Source organism: Vanessa cardui, chromosome 25 (genome assembly GCF_905220365.1).
Source record: "Vanessa cardui chromosome 25, ilVanCard2.1, whole genome shotgun sequence".
NCBI classification, from domain to species: Eukaryota; Metazoa; Arthropoda; class Insecta; order Lepidoptera; family Nymphalidae; genus Vanessa; species Vanessa cardui.
Window position 1 is genome coordinate 8,256,020 of NC_061147.1, and position 16,629 is coordinate 8,272,648.

The window sequence follows — 16,629 nt, forward strand, 5'->3', positions numbered from 1 at the left end:
GTTTGTATTGCTTACAATTATTGCCAGTCTCAGAAACTCCTTTGACACTAGTAGTTAATAATAACGATAAAATTGCCACTGTCCATCCACATTGAAAGTAATTCCAATCCTACCAACATTGGGAGCAAAGTTCCGTTTATCATGTTTTCAGTTTATCAATTTGGTATAATTTTTTATCATGTTATTTATTTCTAAACCAATATTATGTATTCCAATATTGTTTAGATTGATATTCAGTTTTTATAAGATTTTGACATTTTTGTTTATTGTATAAATATTTTATTCAAGGCATGATGGTTGCCTTAATTATTCCAATTGTGTAGTTTGATTGCATGGTTCAGTGTAATATAGTATAATATTTGCATACCAAATCGGTTGAATATGATAAGGACACAATTACTGTAAGATCTTATGTAACCAAATTCTTGCAGATAAATTTCATTTCAAATTATTTTTTGATAGTATAACTTAAAATATAAATAAATATTTATTTACTTCCAATAATTCTATTTCCTACTTCATTTACGTCAGTTTTATTGGGAATAACTGTTAAAGTGATAATCGCTTTCCATTAACCTAAGAGCTCGCGTTATCGCTAACCGCTTCGAGTTATGGCGCTCACATTTTAACCATTCTAGATACAATACATCATTCATAAATAAATTCTTGTTAAAATTCAAATATATTATGTTATATTGAATTTAAATAAGCTAAGATGTCATTACATACTATAAAACAAAGTCGCTTTCTCTGTCCCTATATCCCTATGCATGCATAAATCTTTAAAACTACGCAACGGATTTTGATTTTAATTCGAGAAGAAGGTTTTTACGTATAATAGTTGTACATTTTTTTTTAATTTTCGACAACGTCACATACGTCACTTTGATCCCAATGTAAGAAGCTAAATCACTTGTGTTATGTAAAATCAGAAGTAACGACGGTACCACAAACACCCAGACCCAAGACGACATAGAAAATTAATAAACATCGACTCGGCCAGATCCAAGACAACATAGCATCAAATCGGCCGGGAATCGAACCCGGGACCTCGGAGTGGAGTACCCATGAAAACCGGTATACACACTACTCGACCACGGAGGTCGTCAATTTAGTAAAGAAACTCTGATAATTTTGGTTTACACTGTGATGGTATATCATTGCACCCGTGCGAAGCTGGGGCTGTTTGCTAGTGTTATAATAAATTTAAATAAACTTAGATGTTACACACAATACTCTAAATGTATCAGTGTGAATATTAACATATAAACACAGAAAGTCCGCTTGTACAGGTACCATCCACTCGTCAGAATTCTACCTACCTACCATTTACGATCTGATTTCCCAATTTTTAGTAATGTAAACCATTACATATAGAAAATGGAACAAAATGAACATGATAATATATTCTAGCCAGCTACCCATGAGCATTGAAAGTTGTTGCATGCGATTCCCGTGAATTTACATGCTGAGTGACTTTTATTCTGATATAATAAGATAGATTTTTTTTTATATATATATTAATGAATATAAACTTTCAACAAAAAACTAACTGATAAAAGAACAAAATACTAACTGGCCTTGCGATCACTTTATCTGGCTTACACATTTCTGCAATTTGTTCAGAACTGAATAAAGGACGCTCAGTCTATTCTATCCAAGTCTATAGCACTAACTTATGTGGACAATATTTGTCGATAGCGGTTACTGACCTTTGAAGGTTACAGATTTCAACTTTCGATTCCCGATAGAACAATTTGTATTTACCTTAAGGCTTTTATCAGACAGTTGCTAAAATGCCACAGTGTCTTAAACACAGGAATTTTCACGATGCTTTCAGGATTTTCATGTGCTTAATAACTTATTTTAACTTACAAACGACCCGCCCCAGGTTTGAATGGTTGGACAAAATATATTTTTTTATATTATCTTTTATTTTCATTGTTGTTTTTTCCGACACGTTTAACAATTGTCGTTGCATTTCAACTTATTTACCCAAAACCGTCAATAAATTGTATTCTTAAACCTGCCTTATGAATCCCTCTATCTATTAGTGAAAATCGTATGAAAATCTATTCAGTACTTTTGGAGATTATTGCGAACATACAGACGGACAAACATTTTATAAAACGTAATGTTCACGTGGGATTACTTGGGTCATGTGGAAACCTACATGTGTTAGAATCATCAAAAACACGTGTAGGAAAAGATATCAGTCTGACACAAGCCAAACCTCACATTACCTCAATAGAACAGGAGGCTTGTGCCAGCAGCGTTGGGCTTGTTGGCACGTGTTAGTGTACTGTATAATCAATAGCCTGACACAATAACCATTAGGGCGGAATAAACATTAAATCGTATTGTTATTTTTGTTAAGCTTCCAGAAACTTCTAGTCAAATATCTAGGTCTAGGAAAGTATTTTATTTTTCTTTACTTTGATTTCTGTATCATAAGACTCGGTGTCTGCCTTTTTGGTATTTTATCCATGTATTAAAAAAAATTTCTTCATCTATTTTAACAATTTCCTGATGTTCTAGATTAGACCCGATCGAAACGTATCCACAACTATAGATCGTCAAAAAATGATTTTTAAAATAACATTGTAAGAATTATCAAACATTTCTTACATTGCGAATTAGCCAAATATTTCTTAAACTAAGATGCCAGGTCCTTGGAACTATATATAGCTATAGTAACAATGACTTACCTTTGCTGTGTAGCGGTAGAATTCTGACCGTAAATTCAAAATCTTTTATATACTGGAGATATGCTTATCTCTGGATTACGACACCCAGGATAATATCTCAATGGGTATTTTTTTATATTGACAATTTCAAATCTCTGTGACGATAAATTTAACACATTGAAAAACGTAAAAAAATCGATTTGAAAAATATTTTTTAAATAATTTTTTGACGTTATTTCGGGAGGATTTTTAACCATTTTCAGTGTATATTCCATATATTTTTTTCATCACCTGGGAGCAAGATATGAAAGGCGAGTCAATAATATTAATATAACACAAATTAGTATTTGTTTGGATTTAATCGTAAAATCTTTGGTTCAGATCCAAGCGCTATCCGCTTCTCCATCCTGGCCCTAATTTATGATGACGACATTCTCCTGACTGATTGGCGATAGCAGTGACTCTTGATAGAGACTAGCCAACTCGAAAAGATATTATAGCACACAAATATGTACAAACATAAGTAAACTTATTTAATTAAAAGTATTGGTGGATGTGCAAATAGTTTTCCTGATGGTAAGTGATCCATAGACAGGCACTGGAAGAAATATAAACCATTCCTTACATTGTCAATGTAACTTACATTCTTAACTTTGCCGTCTCGTAAATTCAAATCGTTTATAAAAAATACATTGGTAAAAAAGGCATATTATACGATACAAGATTTTGTAGATGATAAAAAAGCGTGGAATTAATACCTGTTGACTTCCAGATATATTAATTTAAATAATTGTATTAACTAACATGACTGTATTTTTTTAAATGTTGAAAAAGAGTAACTACTGAGTTTCTTGCCGGTTCTTGTCGGTAGAATCTACTTTCCGAACCGGTGGTAGCTTCACTTAATTGTTAAATGACGATTCAAAAGTGCTTGTAAAATCCCACTTGAATAAAGTTTATTTTGATTTTGATTTTTGATTGTTGTACGACAGCTGAGCTGAGCTGGTAAATACATAAAGTATAGAAAACGTTAGAGCTCCGGACTTTGTTAATACTACGGGTTTTATGTGCTTTTTAAAAAGCTTCGGAACAGTTTGAATGTTGACAATGTTAACAATGTTGACAACTTTCAAAACTCCGGGCTTATCAGAAATTTTTGACTGAATAATCCGTAAAGTATTAAACTCTTTTTTCGTTTGCTATTGTAGAACTCCATTTAAAATACAATCATTTTTGTTATATACAAACCAAAATGTATATACGGATCAAACGAGATTATATCTCGTTTGGTTCCATTTCAATTTAAACAAACATATCATACCCAACAACCCCTAAAGGTGAAAAACTACGCGATACAATCATTTATGGGCTCCAATTTTATTCATAATTTACTTGGTCGTTGGGTTTTTTTGGCAGTATTTTTTTTTGTTACAATTTCTTATTGTAGTGGCTCAACTGTGCAAGCAGCTATTAATAAAGCGTTTGAGTAATGTGTTGAGTTATTATTTTAATATCAATAAATGATACCACCTGGGAATGCGTCTTCATATCGGTATTTCAAACATAATCGCTTACAGCAGGTCAATGACCGAAAGGATGTATTAAATCAGTCAGTATACCGCTATTGCATCATATGTCATCTCATTTTAATGATAATCGAGTCTGTACTATTCGGCAAAAGGCTATCAGATCCTGAAGCAGTCAGCTCAATGGAATGATTAACGCTTCTAAGTCATCCACACATATAATAAAATTGGAGTGTCTGTTTGTAAAATTAAAATAATATTTTTACAATTTTTGTCTGTTTGTCTGTTTACAACAACAACAACAACAGCCTGTAAATTCCCACTGCTGGGCTAAAGGCCTCCTCTCCCTTTGAGGAGAGGGTTTGGAACATATTCCACCACGCTGTTCCAATGCAGGTTGGTGGAATACACATGTGGCAGAATTTCTATGAAATTTGTCACATGCAGGTTTCCTCACGATGTTTTCCTTCACCGCTGAGCACGAGATGAATTATAAAGACAAATTAAGCACGTGAATCAGCGGTGCTTGCCTGGGTTTGAACCTGCAATCATCGGTTAAGATGCATGCGTTCTACCCACTGGGCCATCTCGACTCACTCGACTCTCGTTTGTCTGTTTATTCCAGCTAATCTCTGGAAAGACTGTACCGATTTCGACGGGACTTTCACTCTTTGTTAGATACAAACGCGTACAAGGTTGCGGGCACAGCTAATTTATAATATATTGAATATTAATTTAGATTCCAAATTTAAATTTTCTTGATGAATTTCTAATGAAATACAAGTAAAGGTTGTTTCTATGGAGTAACATTCTTAATATAATAGTGAATGGTTTCTCATGTGTCAGATTATTTTTTCAAACGTAAATATTAGGTTGGGGAAAAAGTCTTTTCGCATATAGTATGTATGAACTTGTTATAAAATCACTTTGGCTATACCATTTGTATCTGGCTGGTTTTGGTATCATAAAAAGTTTTAATTTTAAAGAAGGCACTTCCAAATTCAAATTAGGAATTTGTGTGATTTTCATTTGTGTTTGTTGTTGTTAAAATGAGTGAATCTAAAGAAGGAATTCGATACATTTTAAAATTTTACTATAAAAAAGGTAAAAATGCAACTCAAGCCGCGAAAAAAATTTGTGATGTTTATGGACCTAATGCAGTATCTATGAGAGTAGCGCAAGTTTGGTTTAAGCGTTTTCAAGCCGGAAATTTTGATATCAAAGATGCATCTCGCTCTGGTCGCCCTGTTACGGACAAAATTGATGCCATTTTTGAAAAAGTGGAGCAAGAACGGAATATTAGTAGTTACGATGTAGCTGAAGAACTGGCAATTGACCACAAAACGGTTTTGACTCATTTGAATAAAGCTGGGTACACAAAAAAGCTCGATATATGGGTGCCTCATGAACTCACTGAAAGAAACCTAATGAACCGTGTACTTATTTGTGATTCTTTATTACGACGTAATGAAACCGAACCATTTTTGAAGAAGCTGATAACTGGTGATGAAAAGTGGATCACATACGACTAGAACGTGCGAAAAAGATCGTGGTCAAAGGCCGGTCAAGCTTCACAGACTGTGGCAAAACCCGGATTAACTCGCAACAAGGTAATGCTGTGTGTATGGTGGGATTGAAAGGGCATCATTCATTATGAGCTGTTATCGCCCGGCAGGACCATCGATTCAGAACTGTATTGCGAACAATTGATGAGATTGAATTAAGAAATTGAGAGAAAGCGGCCAGAATTGATCAACAGAAGGGGTGTGGTTTTTCACCATGACAACGCTAGACCTCACATATCTTTAGCCACTCAACAAAAATTACGAGAGTTTGGCTGGGAGGTATTAATGCATCCGCCGTATAGTCCTGACCTTGCACCTTCAGATTTTCATCTGTTTCGGTCTCTGCAGAATTCCTTAGGCAGTGTCAGGTTAACATCACGAGAGGACTGCCAAAACCACTTGTCGCAGTTTTTCGATCAGAAGCCCCAAAATTTTTACAGCAATGGGATCATGTCACTACCAACAAGATGGCAAAAGGTTATGGAACAAAATGGCACCTACATACTTTAGTCAAATGTAAATAAACTATAAAAATAACTTTTTGAATTTTCATATAAAATACGAAGAAACTTTTTCCCCAACCTATTAGCATAGAAACGTTACATTTATTGCTTATCGCTCCCAATGAAGATTCATTTCAGCAAGTATTATGCAATCGAGCTAAATTTTGATTCGATGATTTCTAACAGCATCTCGTAATAATCGGTTTCTTAGTAATCATCTAAATCTAATTATAGGATTCTTCCTCTAAATTGATAGCCTATAGATATCCCATGGCTGGGATAAGACCTCCTCTCCCTTTTGGTTTGAAACATATTTCATCTAGCTGTTCGAATGTGTATGCACCAGACACACGTGTGATACAATTTCATTAAAATAATACACATATACATAGATATAGATTTCCTACACCGCCCGCGTGATGAATAGGTTTTTGCTCTCCTGGGTTTGATCCCATAAATATCGGTTAAGATACACTGGTGCACGCTAATCACTGGGCCTTCCCATCTCTACTATTATATTCTCTATATAGATAACTATATGAGTCATTGATCTAAAGGATAGCTCAATAAATATAGAACGATCTTAATTAAACGTTTGAACCAATGCAAGCAGCTTTGAGCTTTCGAGAGCTGAAGTGTTTACACTTCATAGCTTCAACTTGCATCTATAGAAAGCTCATAGATATATAGATGTAATAGGTACACTGTTACCACATAATTGTTACAATAAGAATAGAAGTATTATTTTTTTTAGTCTTCAAGATAATATTATGTATTGATAATATATATATATATATATTATATATATTATATATATATATATCAGCCACGGGCACGCGCCTCAACAATCAAAAGAAAGAAGCGATACGAGCCTCTTGATTGGCTCAGTATAATATCGTATAAAAGGTAATTTGTAAGAAAGATATTTCTTAAAGTATTCTCGTATTGTTTTTTGATAGATATAGCAAAGGTTGGCTGACACCGACTCAAAATATAGCAATAATTATAACTACATTATATAATCGTAAATCGACTTTGTAAGTAGTCTAATATTTTTCTTTTTATTTTACCTAGGAGGACTAGTGTTTTGTTTGAAGTCGGTTTTTCTTTTTGTTAAAATTTTATTTATTTTTTGATTTTAAGTGAAGCTGATATAGACTCATATTTTTTTCTTAATATGGATAGATTAAGCGTGCCGTTTATATGAATCAGAAACTACTTCGGGGACAGTTTAAAAGAAACTTTCGAATAAAGCAAAAATAGAATTTCGAAAATGCGGCTTTAATATGCGGCATAAACTACAAGGTACCACCCTCGAAAGAGCTGTTTTCGACCTATATGTCGTACATCATATAACATCGCATCATATACACAAAATTTGAAGAAGACAGTAAGAAATTCTGTCCCAAATCGCACCCTAACTATAAGCCGTTTAGGAGTTCGTCAATAACATAGTATAAAACAAAGTCACTTTCTCTGTCCCTATATCTTAAAAACTATGCAACGGATTTTGATGCGGTTTTTTTAATAGATAGTGTAATTCAAGGGGAAAGTTTGTGTATATAATACATGAACAATATAGTAAAGAAACACTGACAATTTTAGAAGTTTGCAATGTGATGTCGTAAATAATCAAATTCTTTTGTATATTTAGTATCAGTATTGCACCCGTGAGAAGTCGGGGCGGGTCGCTAGTTGATTATAATATTCGATTATGACAATTATATGAACCACGTTCCGGAAGGTGATTCAAATATCCAAGTAACCCATAAATAAAAGATACGACGGAGTATTGCTAACGTGCTCCTCAGAATTGTTCCATTCCCTCCCGTTCCCTTAATTTGTCATAGATCCTATGCTCAGAACATTACCAAACTTTCACCAAAATACCCTTAAAGTATATCCTTTATAATAAAAAAAGAATAATCAAAATTGTGCCAACCAATTTTCAGTTATTCACCTATTTGTCGCGCATATACATAATGCAAATTTAAGACTTATGTCGTTTTCATACGGATACCATCATTGGAAAAAATAAAATTAAATGGGACCCCACGGGAAGCAAAAAAAAATTATCAAAATCGGTCTACCCAGTAAAAAGTTATGAGGTAACAAACATAAAAAAGAAAAAATACAGACGAATTGATAACCTCCTCCTTTTTGAAGTCGGTTGAAAATCAAACAGTACAAACTCAGTACCAGATATGTTTTGCCTCATGAGGGTTTGGAGCAAAATTGGGTCCTTTATTCATTCTTCCAAATATTTTTGCAATAGTGTTTGAATAATAAAATCTTTTTACTCCTTTTAATTTTCATATCTAATTTAATTATTTTTAAATATGTATTCTTTTCACAGATACATGTACATATCACAATCAGTAGAAATGTACCCCCACCAAGTCAATTTATGTGACTTTTACTTGTACCAAGAGGGCACAATTTATTTCGCCAATGGAGAAGACACGATGTTGATTACAGTCTCAACAACATTTTAATAAATAATTATAAAGTAAAGTATAGTAACAGCCTGTAAATTACCCACTGCTTGGGCTAAGGCCTCCTCTCCCATCAAGGAAAGGGTTTTGGAACATATTCCACCACGCTGTTCCAATGCGGGTTGGTGAAATGCACATGTGGCAAAATTTCGATGAAATTAGATACATGCAGGTTTCCTGACGATGTTTTCCTTCATCGCCGAGGACGGCATGAATTATAAACACAAAGCACACATATACATATAATGCCATCTCGACTCTTTGAAGCATAATAAGTTTTAATTCTTTATTGAGTAAAACAACTTCAGTGAGAATAACCATTCCCGTCTCAAGTCAAGGCCTGGGTCGGGTTTCCGTTGATATTTCACAAAATACATCATCGTTTATAACTGTTACCTGTTACTATCCTAATTAATAGTTAATGGCTTTGAAAAGGGCCATTTTATGGCGTCCCTTAATTAAGTGCTGATAGCAAACACCATAAAGAGATTAACTCTATTGGTACGTGTATTTAAACGTCCATTATTGATTACATAATGCCTGAGACGCACGTCGGAGGATTTCGCCTCTATTCTTTATTTAAAATTAAAAAAAGAACAACTTTTCTTCAATTAAGAAAAATGTAATTGGTCATCCTTAATAACAATAAAAATAATAGAGTATTTTTTATAATTTTGTCTGCTTACGTTTATACGTTTAACTTTTTAATTCATCCACCAGGCAGTCTGGCTTTCCGTTAAATGGAACTTTTTATGAAATTATTAAAGGTTCAGAATACAAATTTACTGCCCTTGCAAACCTCCCTGACAATCAATGGCGGTAGAAGTTGCATTTAAAAAACAAATGTAGTTTATTAAACATAATAAAAATAATACAGTAATTTTTTTTTCAGAAATATAAAAGGGCGGTATTATTGCAATTGCTAATAGCGATCTCTTATAGAAGACCTTCAGGTCAATACTTGAAAGTCAAGTCAATGAGGTATAATAAGTGTCTGATGATGAGCCGAGAGGTTAGAGCGCGTACATCTTAACCGATGATTGCGGGTTCAAACCCAGGCGAGCACCACTGAATTTTCATGTGCTTAACTTGTATTTAAAATTCATCTCGAGCTCGGCGGTAAAGGAAAACTTCATGATGAAACCGACATGTGTCTAATTTCAACAAAATCCTGCCACATGTGAATCTACCAAGCCGCACATGCTCCTTACCTTCTCCTCAAAAGGAGAGGAGCCCAGCTGTGGGAAATTTACAGGCTGTTACTATTACTTCTACTTTATAAGTGTCTATATAAATCACTAAAATTTTGAAGTTGTACAATTTTCTAAAGTAATAAATAGTCTATGCATTGAACACAACGCTCGTATACCAAGTAAATTCTTATATTACAAAATCCAGATAACTTTGGACCGCTAATGACGGTATTAATTAATTAAAAACAGGGATACGCTGTAAACATCCCACCGTGGACTTCCTGTTAAACAGGAAAAGGAAACATGGAAATTACAAAACGCTGCTTCATTACGTGTTGATAGACATTCATGTCAGATTTCTTTCCACACCGTCAGTTTTTTCTGAATATTTTCCTCTCAAATAAGCTTCAAAACGATTTTATGACACAAAATAAAAATCTTTTCAAGTGATTCTAATTTATTTGAATCGTCTATCTAATATATTACTAGATATTTAAAACTATTATTATTCAATATGACATTATTATTCATGAATACAACATGATCATTATCATCCTTCTGCCTTTATCAGAATATACTTGGGATCGGTACAGCGTGTCTTCTTCTTCCATACTTCTGTTTGACGTCATTTCACAAGTAACATTTCAGTCATATCATCTTTCACATAATCCATTCATCGTTCCTTGATCATCCCCTTCCTTAATATGCATTCACGTTCATGCTCAATACTTATGTTATTATTATTATTTTTATTATAATAATAACAAAAAGGATCTTTTTTAATCCCTTTAGAAGCTTGAAAAATAGGTATTTCGTTATTTTGGTGCACACACAAAATAACGACGTTATTAAAATGTATTTTAATATGTCTACTTGGACTGCATGCGGTATTATGATGATTAAAATTTAACACAGGGCTGTTCGCTATAACAGGTATCTATCAGCTGTAAGAGGTGGCGCATTAGCCCACGTATGTCCAATGCCAAAAAAAGGTTATAATTCATATCTATCAATGTTTTTTTTTTGAACATGGTATCATTTATTTGTAGATAAAGTATATTAACATTGATTCGAAATTCAAACCACACCCGTATAAAAACCAATATCTGCATTGGGCCTTATCATGGCATAGATTTATTAAAAAAAAGAATTATTAAAAAAAAAAGTTAATATAGTGTTTTAATGATTTTAAAAAGTATCCATTTTTAATACGAAAAAAAAAGTAACTACAATAGGCTTTTAAACCTGACGCAATTCCACCCCCCGTTGGGTGAGCTACTTAATCAGCAGGGCACCGTATGATATACCAACCTAACACTAATATAATAATACAAAGAACACAAGCTCTTTTTTCATAGTAAGTATACGAGCGTATTGTATTATAGGTAATCCGATCACGAGAAATTCAGACTGCCTCTATGGTCTTAAGGTTAGATATAATTATATTACCTTAGATCATGATGGCTTATTTTCAAACTCCAAGTCGCACTGACAAAAGTTATTAGGTTTCCTATAGGAAAATCCTAACTACCGGCCTACTCTTGGAGATTTTTGAGAGAATTTACTATGGACTTCTGCTTGCTAATTTCGGCACTGTTCTCATCTATAAATACGATTAAACCTTAACGGTTTGTTTTTGTAACATATCTTCACAGTTATAAGTTAGTAAATGTGATCCTAAAGTTGGTAATCAGTTCAGCCACACCATCAACGATGTTTATTGAGTGTGTGTGAGTGTGTTATAGGTTTGCGGACGATCATACGGGCCACCTGATGATAAGTGGTCACTACCGCCCATAGACATTGGCGCTGTTAAATGTATTTACCATTCCTTTCATCGCCAATGCACCACCAACCTTGAGAACTAAGATGTTATATCGCTTGAGTCCGTAGTTACATTGACTCACTCACCCATCAAACCGGAATACGACAATACTAGGCACTGTTGTTTGACGGTAGAATATCTGATGAGTGGGAGGTACCTACCCAGACGGGCTTGTAGAAAGCCCTACTACTACATATATAGTTGTAGTAATCATTTGACTGAAAGAGTTCTACAAAACACACGTCACAATTTATAGACAACCTGACAACAATTTTATACGTGGAACTGGAAAAGTCAGCTCCCTCGTTACTTGTAAATAGATCGTGGGATAATCGGATAAATCGGATTGTTGCGAAAATCCCAGGATGATTGCGAACGTCCGGATAATTGGAATCTCAGGAAGGCTTTCACATTCTGAGTACGATTCTATTTTTAGAATCGTTCGCAATGATTTGTCCGATTTTCCTTCGACGTCTATATTGGTATCAATCTTTAAAGGGATTAGTTGGATCTTACAGCGCTATTAAGTAGCTATATAGAAAACAAATTTTACTTAAGAATAATCCATAATATCTTGATTTATTTTTTACGTCATTAATAGTAAAAATAAAAAAAAATGAATTCTAAAACTAAACATTATATTCAATATTTAAATTAACGTCTTGATTTTTTGTTTAACTCAGTAATGTATGACAATATACTTGTATCTGTGTGTGTGTGTGGAAAACATAATCTGTATAAGATATTTTTTTATGTTCAAACATAAAGCTATTCTATAAATAACATTTTTATAAAGTCGATACTTGCAAGGGAATAATTCAAATTTCGAATGATATAGTTATCACTATTATCTTCTTTAAAACATCCATCGCGTCCATCGAAATAGTCCGTACGTAAATATTATCGTTAACGAAACACACCTACACACATTTCACAAAGGTTCATTGCGCTACACACATACAAAGTCATCAATCACTTCCCAAGATCTCGCGTGTCATTCAAATGTACTACGATATCTACATTTAAGATTTAACCGACTGTAAAGTTCAAAGAAGGGTATGTATTTAGTGTCACGTGTCAATGTCCGTTGTGATACTGGCGGAATGTAGATTTTAAATTCAAAAGCTACTGTTTTCATCCAATTAAATTTCATAAATAGGTGCGTTGATTAAATGATAATGAATGATTGAACTTACGTATAATAAAGAAATATTTTGTTTAAAAATCAACGAAAAAAGATATTTTTTTTCTATGCTAATGTTATAAATGTAAATGTCTGTCTGTCGGTTGCTCTTTGACGGTAAAAAAATATAACTAAGAAAGCTTGGACTTCAATAAAGTACATAAGATTATATTAATACCTAACTCCTGATAACAAACCACTAAACTGTGAGCAAAGCCTTCAGCGGCAACCGTCTGTACAACTGTGAGTTATGTTATGAAAAAAAAGTATACTTTTTGAGTTTTTTGTATGATAATAAAATTTATCCAAAGAATAATGTAATAAAACCAAGTCATAGTTCGGAAGCAAAGACTGTACTAACTTTATTTTAAGCCAGCAACCCGCCCCGACTTAGCACAGGTGCAATACCGATACTTAACATTCTACAGAATTTGCTTATGTACGACATCACATTAGACACATTTAAAATTATCAGTGTTTCTTTACTATATTATCCATGTATTATATACAAAAACCTTCCTCTCGAATCACTATATCTATTAAAAAAACAGCATCCAAATCCGTTGCGTAATTTTAAAGATACACAAGAGACAGATAGCGGTAAGTGACTTTGTTTTATACTGCGTAATGATAACGATGAATGCTTTTGTAGAATGACACAGATTAAAAATATAATCACTGAAACAGTTAATAGATAATATCATTCAATAATAAAAAGATTTGCTTTATACCACACTAGATAGCTTTGCCTAATATTTTGACAATTACAACAGTATGTTTTAAACCTATATAAAAATGTGGAAAATTCAAATAAAATGGCAAAATTCAATTATAGGCATTAATATACATATAAAACAAACTGCAAGACGTCGGAAATACATAAATTATTTATATACATCACTGTAATGGAAGAAAAGCTTAAACGCCCAAATGGTATTATAAGGAAATGAGGCTTGCAGGTGTTATTTTAAATTTCATTTTCCATTACTACCTTTTTGGCACTATAGTGACTTTTCCTTTCGAATGCCGATATAAATATCTTTTATATCTGAATTCATAATAAGAATCTTTATCGTTTCGGAGATCGTAAACTTACAGATCTTATTATTTCAGAAACATTTACGCGCTGGTGTGTTTAACGACATATTTATGTCACTTACGTTTGAACATGAAGGTTTTTCTATTATTATATATATCAAGGAATTTATACAAGACTTTAGTAGGGCTTTGTGTAATTAATTGTACTATCCAGACAGGGTTACCACGCGACGCTTATTATTAAAACACACGATTGCTGTCTTCCGGTTTATAAGCAATGTATTGCATAGTACAGACACAGTTAATCTGATTGATAAAGTATCGAAGGAACTTCTATCAGGGTCCATGTTTATAGTTGAAGGTCGAATAATTTAATTAGTTTGACAAAAAAGACCCGCTGATTTTCTTTCGACGGTACTTCTCAGGTCAGGGTGTTTCATTTTCGGAATCGGTGATATTTAATTTGATTATAAATGAGTGTTATGCTTAGTTCTATATTGAATAAAGGAGTTTGAGGTCGATAGATTAATTTTATGCTTAATTATCGCTCAATTAAAGGCAAAATCACAGCCTGTAGAGGTCCCATTACTGGGCTCAGCCTTTCTCTCATTTCGAGAAGGCTTCGAAGCTAATTCTACCACGTAGCTCCAAAGCGAGTTGGATTCTAAAAAATATAGTCTCCTTAGGATGAGGAGTGTAAGCCCGGTTTAACCAATCTAACCATGACACTTTCTAATGTTGGAACATTAGCCATATAAGTTATGATAAAAAAATCACCAATGACAACTCACACTGAGATAATAATTTTTACCGTCCGTTTAAAAAAAAATTACATATCCGAAAAAACTAAAGATGTAATATAATAAACTAATAATAAAATATTTAGTTTAAATATTTTACTATTTAACCATCTTAGCTAAACATTATCTTGTCGAACGATAACGAAAATAGCAGAATTTAATTAATGCATTAGAAATTGTAATGTAGAAATTGGCGCATCGATTGCCAGAAATCTCTATCTAACTGGATACTATAGTGAAATTCACATATTAAATTATATATACGCATGGGTTCAGCAATAACAGGCATACGTCCGGCATATATCTTCGTAATGATGTCACTGTAAAATTAAAAAAAACGTTAATTTATAATAAGTCTGACTTAATTGTGAATGAAGCGTTCGATATTTAAAAATAGGGATTTGTCCCGGCTTTGCACGAGTGTTCGCCACGGTAGTATGCGTAAGCCATCCCGTGGCGTCCGCCGAAAAATGGAGAGGGTACCGCTGGTTTTTTAGTGGGTAAACCCGGCGTGCCTGGGCGCACTCGGCATCCAGGGCTCCGGGGAGTCCCACACCCCCTCCCATTTTCCATCACGTGTAGGAAGCGCGTAATGCGTTTTTCCAGAGAGAAAAAAAAGCTTTGCACGAGTGTAATTTATTAAGGAGAGTCATCTATACTTATAGTATAAATTCGAAAGTAACTCTATCGTTCTGTTGCTCTTTCATAGTCAAACCATAGAGCTGAATAAATTAAAATTTTAAATAAACCCCAGCGACGGATACTCTACTTTTTTCTACTCAATACTTCACCTCGAAAAATTATGTTTATTAATTAAAATCTCATTGAAATCCGTTGCGTACTTTATAGATAAACACGGCTTGAAGCAACTTTGTTTTATTCAACTCTTATGTAGAGACTTTATAAAAAAAAAAAATTATAATCTTATACTATACTAGAGTCTATTTTAAGAGTTTATTTTTTTTTCAGGTAAAAATGGCAGATCAAACACAAACAGCTGGGGCAACGACACCTGAAACCGAAGCGCCGGATACAGGACAACCAGCAGCACAACCACAGCCTCGTAAGCAAGCGAGGCCGAGAGGCAAGCCTCAGCCTGAGAAACCGAAGCGGAGTTTATTGTGCCTGGGCCTGAAAAACCCTTTACGAAAGCTGTGTTATGATATTGTTGAATGGAAGTATCCTTTTAAAATTTATGTGTTTTTAGCTAGTAATGTTGTAAGTATGATCAGTTGTTTTGTTACTATTTTAAAAGACCTGACTTTTAAGGCAAATTAGATATGTGCCAGGTATCAATTTAAAATGTCAGAATGACATATGTGAAATTGACCATTATAATTATGAAATTCGTAGAAGAGACGTATCAAAATGGCTTATCACTTGTAAATCGGTTGTAAAAATTTCACGAGTGAGATACGAAATTAATCCTTACAGAATCGCATGGCACTGAAAATTTATTTAAATTTTTAGATGATCAATGTTGTATGTAATATTATTTCCTATATTGTACTATCAGACCTTTCGAGTACATGATATTGACGACGATCTTCGCAAACTGTATCGCGCTCGCGGTATTCACCCCCTATCCCTCGGGGGATACAAACAATACTAATCAAATATTGGTAAGCAATCTCTTGAATCGAAGTAACACATTTCCCTTGTAACCTAAGTGCTCGGTACGAAGTAAGACTATTTAAATGACAAATACTATTATCAAATTACTAGTCTTGTTTTTTTGGTGTAGGTTGGTGATGGAAGTGGTCACCATCACCCATAGACAATGACGCTGTAAGAAATGTTAACAATTTCTTACA

General features: G+C 33.6%; 1 protein-coding gene across 1 annotated transcript in view; it reads left to right on the forward strand.

Annotated features, from left to right (window-relative positions):
• LOC124540498 (muscle calcium channel subunit alpha-1-like) overlaps positions 1–16,629 on the forward strand; it is a 65,759-nt gene that overhangs the window by 15,799 nt on the left and 33,331 nt on the right. Inside the window, exons 2-3 of the mRNA XM_047118119.1 lie at positions 15,785–15,993; positions 16,332–16,437. Coding sequence (XP_046974075.1) covers positions 15,791–15,993; positions 16,332–16,437 — 309 coding nt within the window. The 5' untranslated portion in view covers positions 15,785–15,790. The remainder of the gene's footprint in view (positions 1–15,784; positions 15,994–16,331; positions 16,438–16,629) is intronic.